At 36.4% G+C, this 20178-nt stretch overlaps 2 protein-coding genes across 2 annotated transcripts in view; both read right to left on the reverse strand.

Moving 5' to 3' along the window:
- Positions 1-20178, reverse strand: part of LOC129790699 (transmembrane protease serine 9-like) — a 776474-nt gene that overhangs the window by 323130 nt on the left and 433166 nt on the right. The gene's annotated exons all lie outside the window — the stretch shown is intronic.
- Positions 2198-19974, reverse strand: LOC129790646 (zinc finger SWIM domain-containing protein 8 homolog; the record flags this gene model as incomplete). The annotated part of the gene is made up of 11 exons (XM_055828251.1): positions 2198-5818; positions 6304-6453; positions 6520-6858; positions 6923-7137; positions 8336-10992; positions 11127-11814; positions 13220-13394; positions 13738-14232; positions 16224-16534; positions 16615-17072; positions 19596-19974. Coding segments are annotated over 11 exons (5934 nt in total), but the record flags the coding sequence as incomplete, so codon positions are not given.

The following is a 20178-nucleotide window of genomic DNA, read 5'->3' on the forward strand; positions in this document are numbered from 1 at the left end:
AATTCGTCATTGGAAAAATTTAAAAATAAGAATTTTTTGCAGGGCACGTAAGGAAAATTATAAAATAAAATTAATTAAAAATCTCCAATCTGGGCAGTAAAATTCAATTTTCTGTTCAAGACAAGAAAGTCCCCCTCGTAAATTTTGTTCCTGAATTCGGCCCTACTTATGAACACCCAATGGGGAGGAATCAGCCAAGGGGCCAGCAACTTTCAAGCTCTCTTTCTTATCAGTTAAACGTATTTTTTGTATTTTTTTCTCTTAGCTCTTTGAAAGTTGATGGAATGAGCAACGAGACAGGCAAGATAATTAACATGATAATAAGGTAGGGCAAAGGGGAACTTTTCTTTTACTAGCAAACCTCTCAGACACATTTAAGCCGTAATTTTCTTATCAGATTGCGTGATAAGAAAAATCGTTCAGAGGCTAAAAACATAACTAAATATTTTACACAAGAATTCTTTCTTTCTTTTTTGGAAAAAAAAGTCGTAGTAATTTTATGAGAATTTTTTCAAAAGATAAAAAAGGCTTTTTTTTACAAGGAAAAGATAAATCAATCATAAGGTACTCTACAAAACCTGATAGAAAGTTATTTTGCCCCATTTCCCCAACAACTGAATAATATTTCTGTGTAAAATCGACCGGGAATAGTTCAGCAAAACATAATCTTATTCAATTTTTTTAATTCTCCTTTTGATTAAACCCCCTAAAAACGATTTCTTTGCAATTAAAAGAAATTAAATAAAGCGATAAGGATTATGCTTTGACGTAAAAAGAGGTCCAAATGGAAGATTCCACTGTTAATATTCAAATGAATTTCTTTATTTTGCTTTTGGGGCTCATGAAATATTTATTTTAAACTTTATTTGATAAAATTTAAACTTCTCTCTATCTACAATGTATAATTCAGCAAAAAAATAACTATTTCTTCCTTATCTCTCGTTGGAAAATTTTCTTCATTTTTCGGTAATTTGTTAAAATAAGATTCCTAAAAAAAAGTCTGCAAAATAAATTTAAGAATAAATTGGTTTGGAGCACGTTGAATGTCTTATCAGACACTCCTCGAGAAGCCCCAGAAAAACCAAAATAATTTCACATCAGACCCACTTTCCATGCTGAATCCGCAAGAGTACTTTGAGCGGGTATGCCGCGAGTATTTTCATTGATGCACGTGATGGTCGGCTGAACGTGCTCAGTGCCGGGAAAATGAGCATGCCCAAAGCATGTGCGGGGCTTTTCTTATCACACTCAACTCAAAAAAAAAACTCTAACTCAATATTAAAGATGTGATTGAGACATTTTTTTATAAGTAGTTGCTAGAAAAATCAACTCAAGGAAATTTGATTAGCCTTCGACTATTTTCGATTGAATTCAATGAAAATTTTCAATTTAGTTTTCTTATCAAATAGATTTGAGTTTACCCACGCACTACATGGACTCACGTGGACCGGAGAATAAGTTCAATTTCCTGATTCATTTGAATAAAGTGAGACAGAGACTTTAAGCGGTTAGCTTTGTGCAAAGACAACCCAATTTAGGGCAATGTGTTGAATCTTGATTTCCTTGAGAGATAAAATAAATAAATAAATATAAATTGGACAGCCCAGATTTCTCTGGCTTCACGCGGATGACCCACAAGAGAAGAAAATCTAATTTTCCTCTAATGCTTTGTAATTGCTTCCTGGTTTATCTGCTGTTACTGCCAGCAAATGACCATGATGTGCGATAAGGAATCTCCGTATTGTTCTTAATTCTCGCACACAATTGAGAAAAGTTCTAAGCGAGTATTCTTAATCAGCATTCTAGCTGATCGACAGATGGAAAGCGAATGCAAAAATATTTTCTGAACTAAAATGAACTTTCTTATCAATTTTACATATTTATATTTATTCAAGCTCAGAAAAAACTTTGGAGACAACACAAAAAATCCAAAAGATAAAAAAGGAGCTTTCCGTTTTAACTTCGGATTAAAGAAGAAATTTATTCCTAACGACAAAGACCGAAAAAAGCTGAAAGAATAAACTTAGAATTTTATGAATATTCAGAAAAGAAATTCGTCTCTATTCACAGCTGTTAGGTACCCAAATTCGCGAAAGAATACAATGTATTCTAAACTTCAAAAGCAACCAAAAAAAATTCTAGACAGAAGACCAGAACAAAGCCGAATGCTCCAACAGCTGCAACGCTAAATTTATGATTTTTTTTATGGTTGTAATAAGATATTTTTATTCTTTCCTTCTTATAATAATCTGTGGATTTTCTCCTTCCTTTCTTATCTCTAGAATGCAATTTTCAATATTTATACTTTTTTCTTATTGATGCAATGCAATATTCTTTTTTTTCTCATTCTAACCTTCTCTTCGCTTTATTTCAATTTTTTTTTTAAATGTAGAGTTTATCTTTTATTAATTTGCTAGAAATATACTTTTTTTCTGTTTAAAATTCAATATATTAACTAAATTTCCTGATTTGCATTTCTCTTCAATCTGCTTTCAATTAGTTCTGTAAGTTTTTTCTTCTATTATTCTTAAACTGTTAGGTAGATTTTTTATAAGAAGTAATGTTTTCTTGCCTTTTCTTGTTTTATTAAAATTCTTTTATAAGATTATGTTACTTTTTTTGCATTAAAAATTTTCTTTTTTTTTTCTTTCTTCAATACAACACCAAGATAAATAATGTATATTTTTTAATATTTTTTATAGGGATTATTTTGAATGTTCAATAAAATTTTTCTCTTGTCACTTCTAATCTTTATTTTTTTTTTATTTCTATTACTATTTCTGACAATGAAGAAAAAGTTTTTCTTTTATTTTCTTAACCTTCTGTAAGACACAATATTGCATGATAATCTTCATGAATTTTTCCTTAACTTTCCTTTTCTTTTTAATATTATTACTTTTTAGAGTTGCGGGTTTTTCTTTTTCTCAAATATAGATCCGAAAATGAAATAGAATATTTCTGGGTGTATGGATTGATGTACAAGAAAGAGGGATGCTGTAAATCCTCCACCTGGGATATATTTCTTCATCTTTCCTATCATCCTTATTAGTGAGTGTAAAAATATTTCTTTTTTTGCCTCTTTTACTATTTTTTTCTTCATTTAAATATATATTTTTTTCAATATTCTTTCAATTCTTTTCATTTTTTTTATTATTTGTTATAAAATTCTCTTTGCTCTACTGCTTTTTTTAAAAGTTACTCTCACCCTCCCTACTCTTGCTACACAGTTGTATTCTTTTTTGATAATTTTGAAAATTATTTTGGATATTTTTTGTTGCTTTTATTCTTAACTATTTATGTTTTATTCATTAATTTTCAAACAACTTTAAGAATATATTTTTAGGAGAAAGAAAAATCCTTAAACTTTGAGGCAATTTATTTGGAGAAAAAAGAAGTATTTTGAACTTGATAAAAAATCTTTAAAAATAAACTTTTAAAAGAATTGTGCAAAACTGTTTTTAAATAAAGTTAATAATGATTTTTTTTAATGTTTAGATAACACAAACCTACAATAAAGTGAAGGACAAGAGGTGGGTTTTTCTATGTACTGCTTCTTGCGCTGCTTCTCAAAAATGTTAAATTTTTTTTTTATCTCAAAACTATTGCTGTTTAGAAATTGCGCGTGATTTGCAATTTATTCTCTTCGTGATAAAAATACACGAATAGAAAGAAATTCAAAAACTCTGCTTTCAAGTTATTTAATTAGTAATTGATAACATCAAATGTACTTGGGTTTGTTTTTTTTTTCTTCAAGAATAATTCTAAATATTTTCTTCTTTTATAAGAATACCTTCTAAATATTATAATATTTCTATTTTTTTATAAGTTTGGTTAAGGTAAGAGGGTTTTTTTTACACGACGCTCTAAGATCTACGAGATTTTCATTCAATTTTTTTTTTTCAATTTCTATCTTCTACTTTTCTATTTACTCGTTAATATTTTTTTTTCTTTTTTTTCAATTTCTCCCATCTGAGTTAGGGCATTGTGAGACAAAAAAAAGGTTACCTACTTTGAAAATCTATGTTTATTTTTTACACGATTTAATAATTATTACTTCTTTACTTTAATTTTTTTTTCTTCACAAATTACGACAAAAAAAATCACACAAAATGCAAGAGAAAAGTTTTTATTTGAAAATTATATAGATTATATTGAAATATATTTTATTTTACATGAAAAAGTTCTTTTTCAAACTTTTAAAACTCATTTGTTTTTTTTATTAGCTCTGTAATTTGAAATAAAAAGAAACATCCAACTGTTTTTTTTTTAAATCTAAAATCTACATTTTATCTGCATGTTTATTTTCTCTACAAATGCACAACCGTCCTGTTTTTTTTGAAATTTATTTTCTTTAAAAAAAAAACTTTGCAAAATTTTTCTTTTTCAAAAAAAATTCGAGACAAAAAAGGTGTTGAAAGGACCACAGAGAAAGGAATAAAAATAACATTTTTTATATAGGATAAAATTGGTGTATATTTTTTAAAATATAAGAAATATATTTTTTGTAAATAAAAAAAAATATGTAAAAAACGAAACACACTAAAAAAAATACGACGAAATACATTCAATAAAATGTATGATGTATAAGAAAAAATAAAATAAAATAAAATAGGGGGATTCTTCATCAAGAAACTCTTCGCGTTCATGCTAAATCCTAACATTTGCTCTAAAATTTTTTCACTACTTTTTTTTCCTTCTCTCAAATGACAAAAAAAACTTATTTTTTCTTATTAATCAAAAATTATCTTTAAAATAAATTATAAAAAAAAAGAAATTATGAATCTTCTGCTTGATTTTCCTTCTTCATTTTCTTCGCAAAGCTGCTTGAACACAAATGGGATTTTTTATGCTATTGATTAAAATTTATTTTAACTCTTTTTTTGACGGAGAAAGAACTATTTATTAACTAGAATTCTGATTTCTTACAATTAAGGGAAAAAAACTAATAGAGTGTGTCTCGCCCGGAAGGCGATTTAGGAATTTTATTGTTAAATCTTTTCTTGAGATTCTGTCACGGCTGCAATTAAAAAAAAAATCCTTGTTTTTTTTCATAAATTAAGCCATAATTGTTTAAAAACAAAAATTTTCCTATTTATAAATTTACTAAAGTGAAACGAAAAGTGATGTGAGGATGTTTTTTTTTTCTATCTCATTTTCTGCCTTTTCTTTCTCTACGAATGGCTTTTTTTTATTCAATATTTTATTTCTTAATAATTATAAATAAAATCTATTACTTTAATATTTAAGGATCAAAAAGGAATTTCAATCTAAAGCGAAAATCTATAATTTTCAAAAAAAAATCTATTTATAATTCCTATTAAACAAATAAGAGAGAAAATTCCCCGAAATTAAATATAATTTTTTTTTTCTTTAATCCTTCTAGACGATTTCTATGAAAATAAAATCACGCAATAAAATATTTTTTTAAAAAAAAACTTCTTAAAATCCGCAAAAGATTTTTTTGGAGGATGGACAAAAGTCCGTGCGGGATTTATCGCAAAAAAATGTTTTTTTTAATGAATATGTGATGGTCAAAAATTAAATTTTCAACAGGATAAAAGGAAAAAATGAAAACTAAAAAAAATTTGAGACTTGCGTCTCCTTAATCTCACGTGGTTGGCTCTCTCTCCCATTCCCATCTTTTCAGTAGGGCCGCTTAGCCCCCTGTCCGTATGGACGTGACTGTGAGCTGTGTGCTGGTGCCGAATGTGCCGGAACAACCCCTTCAGAGCTGACCGAGTCTAGTCTTTGTCATTTGGAATTATTCTGCAGCGCAGCATTAATTTGTGTCCATAAATCCTTCTTGCAGGATTTTGATCTAGAAGAAAAAAACACAAAAAAGAATTTTATTAAAAAAAATTAAAAAGAAAATTGTTTAATGAAATTTTTTTATAAAAAGTTTTTTAATTGTTTCTTCATTCAACTAAAAGAATGATTTTTTTCTGATTCAGCGTCTTTGCAAGAATTCACTCAAAAGGGTCGATTCTGACAAAAATCTTTTCTTTTATTTTCTAATTTAAAAATTTTGGAAAGATTTTGACAGTTTAATGTTTTTAAATTATTCTATTAAAAGAAAAACGAAGAATTTGTTGTTCCAGAAAATAATGAGAAATATCTTTGAAGACTCCTAGAAAAGTAATTTTCCTTCAAATATCCCATGAATGAGAGAAATTAAATGTCAAAATCTTATAAAATCTTTCCCAGAATACCAAAAATCTGACAAATTGAAAGAAAAGAAAAGATTTCTATCAGAATCTACCCCAAAATTTAAACAAATTTAGAATTGAAAGAGCCAAAACTCACCGTTTTATGGACTGCAGCCAATCCTTAAATTGTGCATTCCCTTCTGGTGTAATCTGAAAAGCTGCCCTTGCTGCCAAAATAATACTCGAAAACTCCTCATAGTCTGCCGTTGTGAGATGATAAAGTTTCTGATGGATGCACTGAATGTACCTAAAAAAAAGGAACCACAAATTAAAGAAAAAACAGCCACCCCACCGAAAAGTTTATTAAACTCACATTTGCTGGCACTTTTGCACGAGAGGCGTGAGAGCTGATCGTAAATGTTGGAGTACAAGTGCTGGATTATTGCGTGCCAAATAGTGCGCCGACTCAATGGCCACGTCGTGCAGCACAAAGGGGCTCACGATGGAATTCACGGCACACACGCAGAATTGATGGAGGTATTGAGTGCCCAATTTCTTAGAAATTCTCAGCAACCATTTCACATCCTCCCCATAGGGTGGATCACGGGCATATTTTGCTTGCGGACGATCATCGTGAACACGCCGCGCGAGCGTCTCCATGGCCAGCATGCCCACATTGTAGGCGGCCATCAAGTAGCGTAGTTGAATTTGGCTGTAAAAATTTCATTCAATAAACATTTTTTAAGGGAGAAAAATTGAAGGATTTTTCCTCATACCTGAATTGATGGGGATGCCTCTGGCGCACAGGTGGATTCGGCACAAAGGGATACATGACGCTATGATGAGATCCGTGCGGTTGATGCTGATTCCTCCCCATTGTGTTGATGTTGCTCATATTTGGGGGTGGTGGTGGTGGTGCCATGGCCACGGGTTGACTGAAATACTGCATATTCTGTTGCATTTGACCATTATTTGGCGGTGGCACAGGCATCTGAAAACGCACGAGCACACACGTTAAAGAACATTTTATAGGGGAGAAGCGAAAAGTCTGTTAAAGAACATTTTAATTTATTTTTTTTAATTTCAAGAATGATTAAAGTTGGTTAAAAAAGAACAAATTAGAAGTCAAAAATTCATGAAGAGTAAAGTTAATTTTTTTTCCAACATTTGGCTACTTTTTTTCATTCGTTTGATGACTCTCTTTAACAGTTGTCGTTTGTTTTTTTTCTTAATTTTATATGCTAATTTTTTATTGTTTAATATTTCATGATATTTAATTTTTGACGTTTCATTTTTAATGCTTGACATTTATTATCTATAAGTTGATCAGTCTCTTCTAATGCTTGACATTTATTTTTTTACATTTGATGTCATTTTTAAACATTTTATAATTTTTGCGTTTGAATTTTTTTGTAATATTGACGTTTCTATTCTTACGTTTGACAATTTATTTTAAACAGTTAACGTTTCTAGCTATTCTAACTTTTGATGTTTCTTTTTTAATGTTAAATATTGTGTTTGATGTTTATTTTCTGACATTAAACGCTTCTTTTTCTAGTATTTGACGTTTCATTTTTAATGCTTGACGTTTATTTTCTAATGTTTGGCATTTCTCTTCTATCGTTTGACATTTATTTTCTTTTCAAAGAATTTATATTCTGTCAACATTTTTTTTGACGTTTTAAGGTTTTCTTTTCAACTTTTAATTCTTTTGTACCTTTTGATGTTTCTTTTATGATCTTGAACGTTGATGTTTCTTTTATTACGTTTCATGTTTATTTTTGAACAGTTGACGTTTCTTTTCTTTTAACGATTGACGGTTGTTTTCTTACGTTTAATTCTATTTTAACTTTTTATATTTCTTTTCTTGTTTTTTTTTTAATTCATTTCTAATGTTTGACGTTTCTTCTATTTTTTTTCTTACTTCTGATGTTCCTTTCTTACTGTTCAATATTTCATGTCTGATATTTAGTGTCTATTTTCCAAAGTATTAATCTATCTTTTCTCTTTAACATTCACTTTTTAACGTTTGAAAGTCTTTTAATATTTTTTTCAGAATCTTTATCTTTGACTTCTAAAAGAAAATCTAAGCTGACCGAACTTTTACGATGTTTAATTTTCAAATAAACTGACCAACAACAAAATAACATACAAAATAAATAAGAAGAGAAAGAGAGAATTTAACCCACCTGGACAGGCACCTGAACGCCCGAGTACTGCTGCTGGTTGGGGCACTGCATGGGCGTGTAACCTTGTGGTCCAACAGTGGCCGGATGACCCATCTGTTGGAAAGGCGGCGGCTGCACGTACGGCCCGGGCTGCTGATTTGGCCCATGGGGCGGTGGATAGGGGAACTGTGGCGGCGTCGATATGTACATCTGCATCTGATTGTGCGGGAATGGGATGTTGTGATGATGCGAATAGATCCCCTGGCATGGGAAGCTGTACGGCCCATAGTGGGAGATCCCAATTGGCGCCAGGGTAGTCACTGCCTGCTGATACGGCTGTGGTGGTGTTGTTGTTGCCACAACGACACCCTGTTGCGGTGGCGGTGGCTGCGGTGGTGGTTGCTGTGGCGGTGGCGGGGGTGCTGCTTGCGGTGGAGGCGGCACAACTTGCTGCTGCATCTCCTGAGACTCCATAAGTGGCCCCAAATTGACCACATTGTGATCCAAATGGATATCACTGCCCGCCTCATGCTCCAACTCCCCACCCGGTGTATTCCGGATGTACAACTCATACCAATACCGGGCAACTTGAAAGAGTACCTCCGGATAGACTCCACCACCTTTCGCGGCATTCTCAACCGTCAAGCAAGCACGTTCCAGCATCTGATCACTCTGCTCCTTGCACTGCAGTATAGCCCGTTGAATCTCATTTGGATTGAGGGCAGCTGCATGTGGGAGCACGGAGAGTGCTAGCTCAGCTGCTGGATAGATCATATTGCTATCCCATCCACGGGATGCTCGATCGGCCATACCTGCTGCCTCGGGGGGTGTTAAATGCCCCTCCCATGTGTCAATGAGGAAAGAAATTGCCGGAGCTCCAATCTCCATTGCCTGCCCAATGATCCAGCACACGTGGGAAGAGTAGGTGCGCGACAACCAATTGGGAGAGACAAAATTATGCAATCCCAATGCGTACAGACCCAATTGGAAGGCGCACATGTGGAGCGCCCTATGGGGTCCGTGGTGATTTTGATTAGTCGACGCCTGTGTGAACAGGGACGTTGAGCTCGTGCCACCAGCTTTAATGAGAATATTCTTCGCGAGTTCAAACATAAAGTGAGCATTCGCCTCTGATGGTTGATTGGGAATTGATGGATATGGGCGCTTCCCTTTGTACCGGGACTCCTTCAGGCGGGACGTTTGACCCTGCATGGCACTCGATGGGCCCCCAACACCCGGTGCACCCATTGCTCCACCTCCACCACCTCCAGCTGCTCCCTGAGGGCCCCCTGAGAGACTCATAGCCCCCATACATCCCTCCAATTCGGCACTTGTGCTACTCTGCGGTCGACTATTGCCTCCATACTCCTGCAGTGAATCCGACATCAGCTGCGCCACAGCTTCCTGCTCTTCACGTCGCGATTGCTGTCCAGCCGTACGAATTGGTGGGTTATTGGAGTAGTAAGCCGGCAACAGGGGTGTCTTCATGAGCACATGAATCTCCCTATCAATCAACTTCTCCATTATCTTGGAAATCTTCCGTGGTTCATCCTTGTAGTAATAGAGAAGGGTCAATGCCAATTCCCCCCGCTGACGTCGTGTTCCCTCACACAGAAGCGGATGTTCCGCCTCGGAGACATTCGCTTTGAGCCCCAAAGCAGCTACAGCTGCTTCAAAGCCCAAATTCTCATCTGTTGGCAAACGATACGACGTACTCATGACTTTATTGCGATTCTCCTTCCCGGAAACACTTGGCATGACGAGTGCGTCAAAAATGAAGCTTGCCAACATTATTGGCAGCAATGCTTCCCCGCGTGTCTTCAACGTACAATCACGCAAGTGTTCAGCCCTCTCCCGGATCACACGTAGCTCCAACTGCCCAAGGGGGATACGTTTGAGAAGGGCCAGAAGATCCGCTTCCTGATTTGCCAGCTTCACCTCAAGTGGTTTCGTACTTGCTGGCGGTCGTGGCATTTCCAGACCAAAGAGACAAATACGGAATGCCAGATGGTAGTGTTCCGAATTCTCCGCGAGAACTGTGCACAAGAAGGCGCTCTTTGACAGCGTAGCTGATGCCAAGACACTCATTTGATGCGATAGTGGATGAATTGTGGGCTTCTTGCCGCCCTTTCGCTTCGGTGGTGGTGGCAGTTCAATCATCAAATTCGGTGGATTTGCCAGCAATTCCTCCGCCAATCGTACTGCCAGAATACACGCTTCACGCCCATGCCCGTGCGCATGCAAACCCTCAGCTCGTGCAAAGAGAATGTCCCAAGCATCCTCTGTGGGTTTGAGATTTGAAAAAATTTGACTTTTTGGCTCTGGCGCCTTGTATTTGCTCTCATAGCTGCACGTGGGTGGCTCACAGGATGGATGGCATTCAGCTACATTGGGTAGAGCTACTGCAGCGGCACCCTTTGTGTCGTAGTAGTACACATTGTACTCATCAATTGATTCAGAACTCGACAAGCTCTCCTCCTTCGAGGGACGCCGTAATGTCACCTCAACCCCATCACCTTGACCACTCAATTGCGTATCGCTCGGGCCACTTGATGGCAATGAATCCCCCGCAGCTGAAGCATCCTCTCCCCCCTGCTGGCAACCCTTTGTCGTCGATGGTTGTGGCTCTGAATCCGCTAAATCCTTGCAAATTGTCTCATTGGCACTTTCTGTGTAAACTAAAGATTTTTTTCATAAATTATTGAGTCAATTCAAATAAACTTTGCACCGAAGCTCCACCACATTTGCTCAATCTGATGGAGCTTCTGTGCAAAGTTCTATTAAATTGGATTTATTAAAGAAAAATAAATACCTGATGATGGTGTGATGGATGCTGTCTGCGTTGCCGTCTCGTGCTGCTTCACCACATCACTGTTGCGGTCATTGAAACTATTTACATGACTACTATCTATATGTACACTACAGCTACTACTGTCCACTGTTTGCATTTGCTCATCATCCGATGAAGTCACCATGAGTGTCACTTTAGCACACTCTCGCCCCCCCTCGACTGCTTGCCCGCACTTTTCCGTGTTGCTCAAGCTATCGTTGCTCGATGTACACGAATTCCCGGCTGAATCACATTCACGTGATTCCACCACCTGAGTATCGATGCTTACAATTCTATTCGTTGTCGCACCACCCCCACATTCCACGGGCTGCCCCCCATTCGACACCATGGCACTGCCACTACCACCCTCGGCATTCCCACCGCCACTCTCCAGCCCCTCATCGTCATTCTCATTCTCGCAGAATCCTTCACTGCTGGCACTTGAGCGATTCCCATCGTCGCGAACATGATGCGACAGCTCATCCAGATGGGAATTGAGACGTTCATTCACACTGTCCGAACTGCTGTTGCTATTATTGCTACTGGACACGTAGCAACGATCCCGATACGAGCGTTCCCGTCGATTCTTCAGTGCGGTGTTGTGAATTGTTGTCATTGGTTGATGGTAGTGCTTTACGTTGTTCATCAGCACGGCCTGACTGCTATTTACCTGCGTCGTCGTTGTTGTTTTTTTTTTTTTTTTGAGCATGAGAAAGAATTTAAAATAAAATATTAGATGCCGTTCTTTTGAAAAATAATCCTCTTGCAAAATGCCATTGAATAAGGAATTTCTTTTATAAGTGGTGGACAGATGCTTTAAAATTCCTTGACAAGATTGAAATAAATCAATCGACACATTTGAAAAGAACTAGCAAAAGTGCAGGAAAATTTTATTTCAATTTTTGCTAAATTAGAGTTTAAAATCGTTAAAATGATTTCTAGCTATTTTTTACCTGTTGAGGGAGGTTTCTTTGGCTAACTGTTAGAATTTACTCATTTTTAATTATGTTGTTTTTCTTAAACTCGCTTTTCCGATGTTGGTTACATTTGTAGCCTAATTATTGAAGTGTAAGAAAATCACTTTTCGCCATCTTAGATGCGACGCCATCTTGTGATTTTCCTCAAAACACAAAAGTAGGAATTTTCTCAGGATCTACTGGATGGATTTTGATGGGGTAAAAAGCAAATGAAAGAGGAAGCATTAGCGGACAATGTACCGGAATAGATTTTTAAATTTCCACTCTGGGGCTGAGAAAAGTGGAAAAATGTGACTTTTGTTCACAATTTTTTGACGTTTTTCCACTTTTCTCAGCTCCAGAATGGAAATTCAAAATTCCGGTACATCAAAATCTGCATTGGTATTTCCTCTTCCATTTGCTTTTTACCCCATCAAAATCCATCCAGCAGATCCTGAGAAAAATCTACCTGTTTTGAGGAAAATCACATGATGGCGTCGTCCACAAGATGGCGGAAAGTGATTTTCTTACTCTTCAAGAATAAGTCTTTAAATGCGGCCAATATACTTGAAAACCAAGTATATTGGCCTAGCTATTTTTTCGTGGAATTTTCATATTTTTCCTGCTAATTTATCTTATATATTTTTTATTCTCTCGAAGATTTTATTGGGGTACTCTACCTATTCATTCTTTCCCACCACTAATCTTGCACTAACATACGCTCCCATATTACAGTTTAAAATGGAATTTGCCCACACGGCTCAGGGTTAACTAATCTTTATTCTTAAAATACCATCAAATTTTGTTTTAGTCATGTAAAAGAGAACATCACGTTATAAGAAATAAATTTCAGGACCTAGTTTCAGTTGTGTTCCTTCTAAAGGAATAAATTCATAGAATAAAAGACTTGAAAGCCCTTTGCATGCAAAACATTCTTCATTTTCTTGGAATTTCTTGTCCACCAATGCAAATCTTTTGCACGGTAGGAGATTTTTAATTATTAATCCCTCCGTGTGCAACTACAACATATGAAAAAAAACTCCTTAAACAGTGGCATACAAATGAATAAAAAAGATATAAGTAATAGTCCTTTACGTAAGAATAAGAAACAACACCAACATGACTGTTCGAGTCTGAGTGTTTGAAGCACGTAAAGGGACAATGATACATGGGATTTGTGTCCTGAGTATGCGTTATGCCAGCTATTGGATAATCCTCCCAGTCCAGATAGCACGCCTCAATGGCCGGTTTGAATCCAATGAAAACCTCTGCGTCGGTTCTGTAGAATTTTGGCCTAAAATGCAAATAAATTGAAGAAATTGAAAGAGCTTCATCAAAAGAATTCCTACGTCGATGATTTTCTTGCTTGTTTGTCTTATTCTTTGTCATGATGATTAAACAACTGAATTATATCTTTTTCTTTTTTTGTTTTAAAGAAAAAATAATAATAAAGTTCAATAAACAGCAAAGAAACTTGCCTTATTGAATTATTAAGTTTTTTGAGGGGAATTCTGCAATGCAAATCATAATTTTATGAGTGATTGCTTATTATAGAAAGGATAAAATCATAATTTTTTTCAAATAATTTTCCGAAACTGAAAGAGAAAAAAAACATTTAAAGAAGGGAGTGAACTTACCTTGAATTCTGTTGCTGTTTCGTGGTATGCGATGAATTCCCCACACGATTCTTTGCCACACGATCGAGAATCTTGAGATGCCAGGCTGTGAATTGAGCATGCAGCATATCCCGCTCATCGGGCGCTAAACCCGGATTGAGTGCTGCAAGTCGCCATAGAACGACAATTTCATCACATAGTGAACTACACGCATGCTGGGAGGCATTGCTATTGCTGTGGGTGTTATTGTGCTTGCCCCCACTGTGTCCCCCAGTACCAGCCAGGAGTGACAGCTTCGTGTTGAACCACCACACGAGGATCTGATCGCACGCCATACACTCCTCTGTGATGATTTCCAACAAACGTATGGCATTGCGATCGCAACGACGATACATCTCACGCACAATCGACAAGAGATTCCACATACCCTCGGGTTCACGCCCACGTAGTGGTCGTAGCAGGGAGCTCCATTCCGAAGCAGCCGGTGGGGCGCAACTTGTTAAATAATTCACATCGCTGGAAAAGAAAATTAATTCTTTCTCTTTAACATTTTATTTTTTTTTAATCACTCTTAAAGGAAAGTTAGTCGAAATTACAAAAGTAATCAGTGAAAAGGTCTTTTGACAGAATATTTCAGTTATTTCTACTGATGTTTTGAGCTAAATTGACAAAATTATTCAATGAAAACCAAAAAATCCGATTTAAATAGTCAAAAAAAAAATTAAGTTATTTTGTCAAATATTCGAAAAATTTGTTATTTATTTAAAATAACAGAATAAAACAGTCAAAAAAACAGAAGTTATTCAATGAAAGATTACTATAGCAGATTAGATCAATTGATTCAACAGAAATTTATCAGTTTGAGGGGTAAACGCCAATTTAATTTATCAAAAGAGTAGAAGTATAATTCAGTCAAATTGCATTTTAACAAAAATGATTAATACACTTAAATTGATAAAAAAAAACTTAGAAGTACTTCAGTAAAAATGACAGAATGATTCAGTGAAATCTCAACGCATAAAGCGCTTCCTTCGTTTGAATTGATTATAAAGACAGAAGTACATTTATGGAATTGACAGATTCATTCAGTCATATCATATTTTGTGAAGCTCTTTTATCATTTGAATTGATCAAAATGACAAAAGTACTTCAAGATAAACTTACAGAATGATTCACTTAAATCACGAAGTGCTTCCACCATTTGAATGAGTCAAAAAATTTTTTGTCAAACATCTTTCATTAATTGAATTAGTCAAAATACACATTCGCTGAATAAATCTGTTAAATATCACTGACTAAATGAATTTATCAAAATATTATTTCGCTGTTAAAATTGTTAAACGTTTTTCAATCAATGAATCAGTCAAATTGACCAAAGTTTTTACAAAAATAAATAAATTAAAAACATTTTGACAATTTTTTTTGTTAAATTAACAGAAATTTTTTTAATAGTGTACTAGAAGAAAGAGTTTAAGGAGATTAAGCTTTTTTCAGGGATAAATATCTTTATTTCGCAGAAAAACTTACTCTTCTAGGAGTCAAAGAGAGGTCTCATTACCATATTCTCACTTTTAATGATATTTTTCGTAAAATAACTTAAAGTTTTAGATTTTATTTTGAGCATTATGAGCTAATTTTGCACTTACAAAAAAAACTCTTCCTCTCACACATTTGTAATAATTTTCAAAGTAAACCTCCTGAAGAAGTCGATGGCAGATATCTCTCAACATAATCTTATCATACAAACTTTTGATTACTTTGAGAAATATTTGCTCTATTCCCCATTTCAGTGGAAATGGCAAAAGAAAATAAACATTTCTTGGAAAAATAATAATCATACAAATATATTATTTGCTATATTTACGATTAATTTGCCATTGGAGGGATTCGCGTGACTCCCCCCTTAGGAAGAAATTGAATGGGAATCGAATCATTCATAAGCAGGTGTTACCTCCGAGACTTTGTCTCACAATTTTCATAAAACAAATACATTTTCCAAGCATAAGAGACATGAAATCTCAGAAATTTATACCCCCTTTGTGTTGAATTAATTCTGCCAGTAGCATAATTTGTGGAACGATGGTGACGTATATTTAGCCATTTTAGAATAAATTAGAAAATCAGACAAGTTGCGTTAGAATTAATTAATTAATTGAGAGTTTAGGATTTCAAATAAAATGCTGCTGTTTCACAAACTCTCAAATATCCCAATTGTCTGGAAAGTAAATTCACAAATTCAATCTGTCTGTGTGTTGGCCCAGAAAACCATTTAAAATAATTTTGGATAATGAGGATTTTTGTGGCTTTTCCGCCTATTGCGGCGTCCAACACATTATTTCAATATGTTCCCCCATCATTGTCCCAAGAGTTTCTTTTCCCCCTGCAGGGAGTCCTTTGCAAAAGGAGGATGTAATACTTTCATTTAATTAATCGATAAGACACAATGAAATACCCACACAAATTGTCTTGAGTGTGACGACACAAAAAAAAAGAAAAAAACTTCTTACCTGTACACCATTGGAGCTGGTAGACAAAACTTAATGAGAATCTTCTTAATGTTGCAATGGAGTGTCTTCTCATCTAGATACCAATTTGTCTGGTCATTTGCCGAAGCTCCTGCCGTTGGATCCGGAGCCCCGCATACCGTATTAATGGCCGTTGGTTGTGAGCTGAGCAATTCATCGAGTAATCTCTGGGCTGTTGGTAAAATTTGCTGTGGCAATTCACTAATGAGATACTGTGCAAACTTCTGCAGTTGATCCCTCTGGAGACGCGTGAGGGATTCCGAAACTGGTGCCCGGAGGCACACCTCATTTGGCTACAATGAAGCAAAAAATCTCGTCATTTCGCGTGAAAATGCAAAAATAACTTTCTGCTGAAGTGATGAGGAATACTCACGCAGTGAATACGATGGAGACAAACAGCCACAACGTGTGAACACCAATAGGCAGCCGAGGTGCACGTGCAATTGCACGAGGAGATCCGGCGACGATCGAAAGTCACCGCCACATTGAATTGAGCACGTGGCTGGACACTCACCACAGTGGCCGACAGATGAAACCCAATCTGCAGTGGATCCTTCACGGAGCGCGTCTTGAACAGTGACTCACCCCGATGGAATTCCTCAGCTGAGCTATTGGCTAAGCACGAATACAACCGGATGTCCTCCTCATTGTCCGGAAAACTCCAAAATGCAATACGAAGCTGAAGTTGCTCCGGAACAGGCGGATAGACATGTTCCACCAATTCAAACGGAATATACGAGGCTACACATCGGGCTGCAAGCTCCGTGAGTGTTGTCACTTGATCTGCAAAAGGATTCTCTTTTAGCGGGCATGATGCTGATGCTCCAATAACTATATGCGGTAAACAATTATGAATAGAAAAGAAAGTTTGAAAGTTTTTTTGGGGCTAAAAATCTATATTATACAGAGATAATTTATTATTGCAAAATGTATTGAAATGTGAAGTCTTTAGTGCCATTTTTAGACGAATTTTGTTGGCAATAAAATATTAATTTTTTTATTTATTTTCTTTTCTTTTTTAATTTGAAGAAATTATTATTTCATTAATTTCCGAATAAGTATAGGTACATTACAAATTAATAAACCTAACTTGATTTTTAACAGTGGCGTAGCTAGGGAGGGTATTTGGAAGAAAAAAAACCTAAAACGTTAGTAAAAAAAATCAAATAATAAAAGAGAAATGTCAAAAATAACGTCAAAGATAATAAAAAACGTAAATAATAAACGTCAAACACACAGAAAAAATGTCAAATATAAAATAAATTACGTTACAAATTGGAACAGAAACCTCAACAGAAAAATAAAAATAATTTGTCAAAAATTTATCATTCTTTTGAGTCAGAAACTTTTCTAAAACGTCCCTTTGAATAAATTTCTAGCTACGCCCCTGATTCTTAAACTGAAAATATTGCTTAAAAAACTTTTTGATTCATTTAGCCCAACAATGTTTGGATAATAACTATCTGCTCTCCATGCAAATCGGAAAGTTAAACCACAATTAATGCAAAAAAAAATATTTATTTTTATCTTAATATATAAAGCTGAAAATGTTTGTTTGTCTGTCTGTGGCACATGAACTCCTCCGAAACGGCTGGGCCGATCTTGATGAAATTTGGTATGGGGGTAGAGGGGGTCAATACGAGTTGCAAGCGCTATATGGGATTCCGCCCCAACCCCCCTTTATAGAGCCCCCACAGAAAAATTGATTTTTTCCCATTTTCTACCTGCTGAAGGGTCAGATAACGGGATTTTTTTATTTTTAGAATTTCTCGGGGTACCGTATTATTCATCCCCCCTATTAATATACGTCCATCTTTTATAGCTTAAAATGGAGTTTGCTCACACGTGATTAGGGGGTTCGGGTTGACTAGTTATTTATAATACAACAAAATGAATTTTTTAATAATTTTTTAAAATGTATACACAGTTTAAAATTACTTTGCACCCAAAGCTCCACCAAATGATGACGTAGGAAAGTGGGGTAGCCAATGAAAATACTCTGTCCGAATTTATCAGCCAACCAGAGAACACTTTGGTTCTTCTTCTTATTCATTTACATTTCTTATCTAATTATTTTGCACGATAATTTTTTTACATTTGAATTTTTATTGGAAAGTAAGTCTTTGGTGCAAAGTTGTTTTGAACATAAGTATATTGTCAGCAAAATAATATAATTTCCAAAGCATAAAGTCTCTAATTGAATCCTCACTGTGTTCATTATTTTGCATTTTCACTGCACACTATGTTTGAATCCCTCTTTCGTGGATCTACATACTCGATTCTTCCCTCTTCCCAGAGAGGTCAATGACCCCGTGGCATGATTGATCCTTAAAAATTTCCTTGCATAGAAATTTCCCGGAAAATAGTAAATTTTGCTGCGATTAAAATGCAAAAAAGACAAGGAGGGGCACAGCAGCTGTAGGTCGCGCGATCTCTTTGGGTGCGTGTGCGCGAAGATTTAAAAGCCCCACAGCCGATCGGCGTGATTGTCAACGGAATTGTTTTGATTGCTGGGTTCTTTGTCTCTTCGTGTTTATCTTCTCCGCTCCGGTCTCCTCTCATGCGAAGACGTGGAAGCACCGAGAGAGCGAGGAGGAAAAGGAAAGAGAGATAAAAGCCACGGCAGGTCAACGACAAAGAACTCTCTGCCTGCCTTGCCTTGCCTTCTTTCTTTTTATTTTGTTTCCCTCTTTGGTGGCTCTTCTGAGAAATCCACCAGGGTTTTTGTTCAGCTGAGCCCTGGCAGGGAAGGATGGGAAAATTATGCAGGAGGAGGAGGAGGAGTGTGAAATGGTGGAAAGTGGCCAGAGCAGCGGGAGAGAACCGCAACACCTGCTTGCAATGCACAAAATTTCCCACGGAGAATTTCCACGAGAGCATTTCGCGTGGAAAATTGTACATATTTTTTAGGGGGGAGAAGGGGAAAAGGATATGTGGAATGGGGTTGGGGATGGAGAATCATCACTGAGGGGGTTTGAATTGTATATTTCCGCCCAATGTGGGGGGCCAGAGAGTGAGAGAAAATGGGGGAAGGGGGAAGAAAGTGAAAATTTCTCGCCTATTTTATGTAAACTGGCGAACTCTACCCTTTGCGATGCGTTAGCGCCATCTTTGTCCCTTTGTGGCAGCCTCAGTCTACTTTGTTCCGCTGCTTCCCTCTTTCTCCGCACACCGAGCTGGCGTGTGCAGAGTTGCGCGACAGAGACACCACCATACGAGGGATGGTGCACACAAGTGGGATGGCAAGACACTATGGGGGCTCTCACTGATCGATAGTGGAAGGGTGAGTTTCGTTGAAGCCCCCATTTGAAGAAGAATGAATGAATGAGAAGGCACACACAAAAAAACACTCACCTTCAGCTGATTTCCTAAATGGTCCCCCGCCGAAGGTGCAGGAATTGTTGGGCTTCTTCCATCCGCGCCAGTTGTTGCACAAACTGTCTGGTTCGGAGCTCCAGCTGCACAGGGAATCCTCCTCAAATCTATCCGAGTCATAGAAGCTAATCTGGTCGATCTCCTCGTTGTTCCATTCCGCCGCCTCGGCATTCACTTGCTTGCCGGAGGAGGCACTACCACCCCCAGGGTTGTTACCTGAAGTCGCCAGCTCGGTCGTCTGTTGCCCAACGGAGTCCCAATCAAAACATACAAAGAGATGATGGTGCGTCGAACAAATCGTCCAATGTATGGGGCAATTTTCACCCTTCTTCCCAACTATTATTAAATACACACACAATCAAAACACACGCTCCACCACACGCGCCCTCCCCCACAGGAGCTCCGGAAGCACAATGGGATCCGGAGGTACCCCCAAATTTGCCCCTCTTTGCACGGAGCGAGAGAGAAAAAAAAGAGGAGGCACACACACAAAAAAGCCCGAGACGAGTGAGAACCGTCAGCCGAAAACCATGGCAAATCACGGGTTTACGGTGTGAATAGC

Source organism: Lutzomyia longipalpis, chromosome 2, assembly GCF_024334085.1.
Source record: "Lutzomyia longipalpis isolate SR_M1_2022 chromosome 2, ASM2433408v1".
In the NCBI taxonomy this organism is placed as follows: domain Eukaryota; kingdom Metazoa; phylum Arthropoda; class Insecta; order Diptera; family Psychodidae; genus Lutzomyia; species Lutzomyia longipalpis.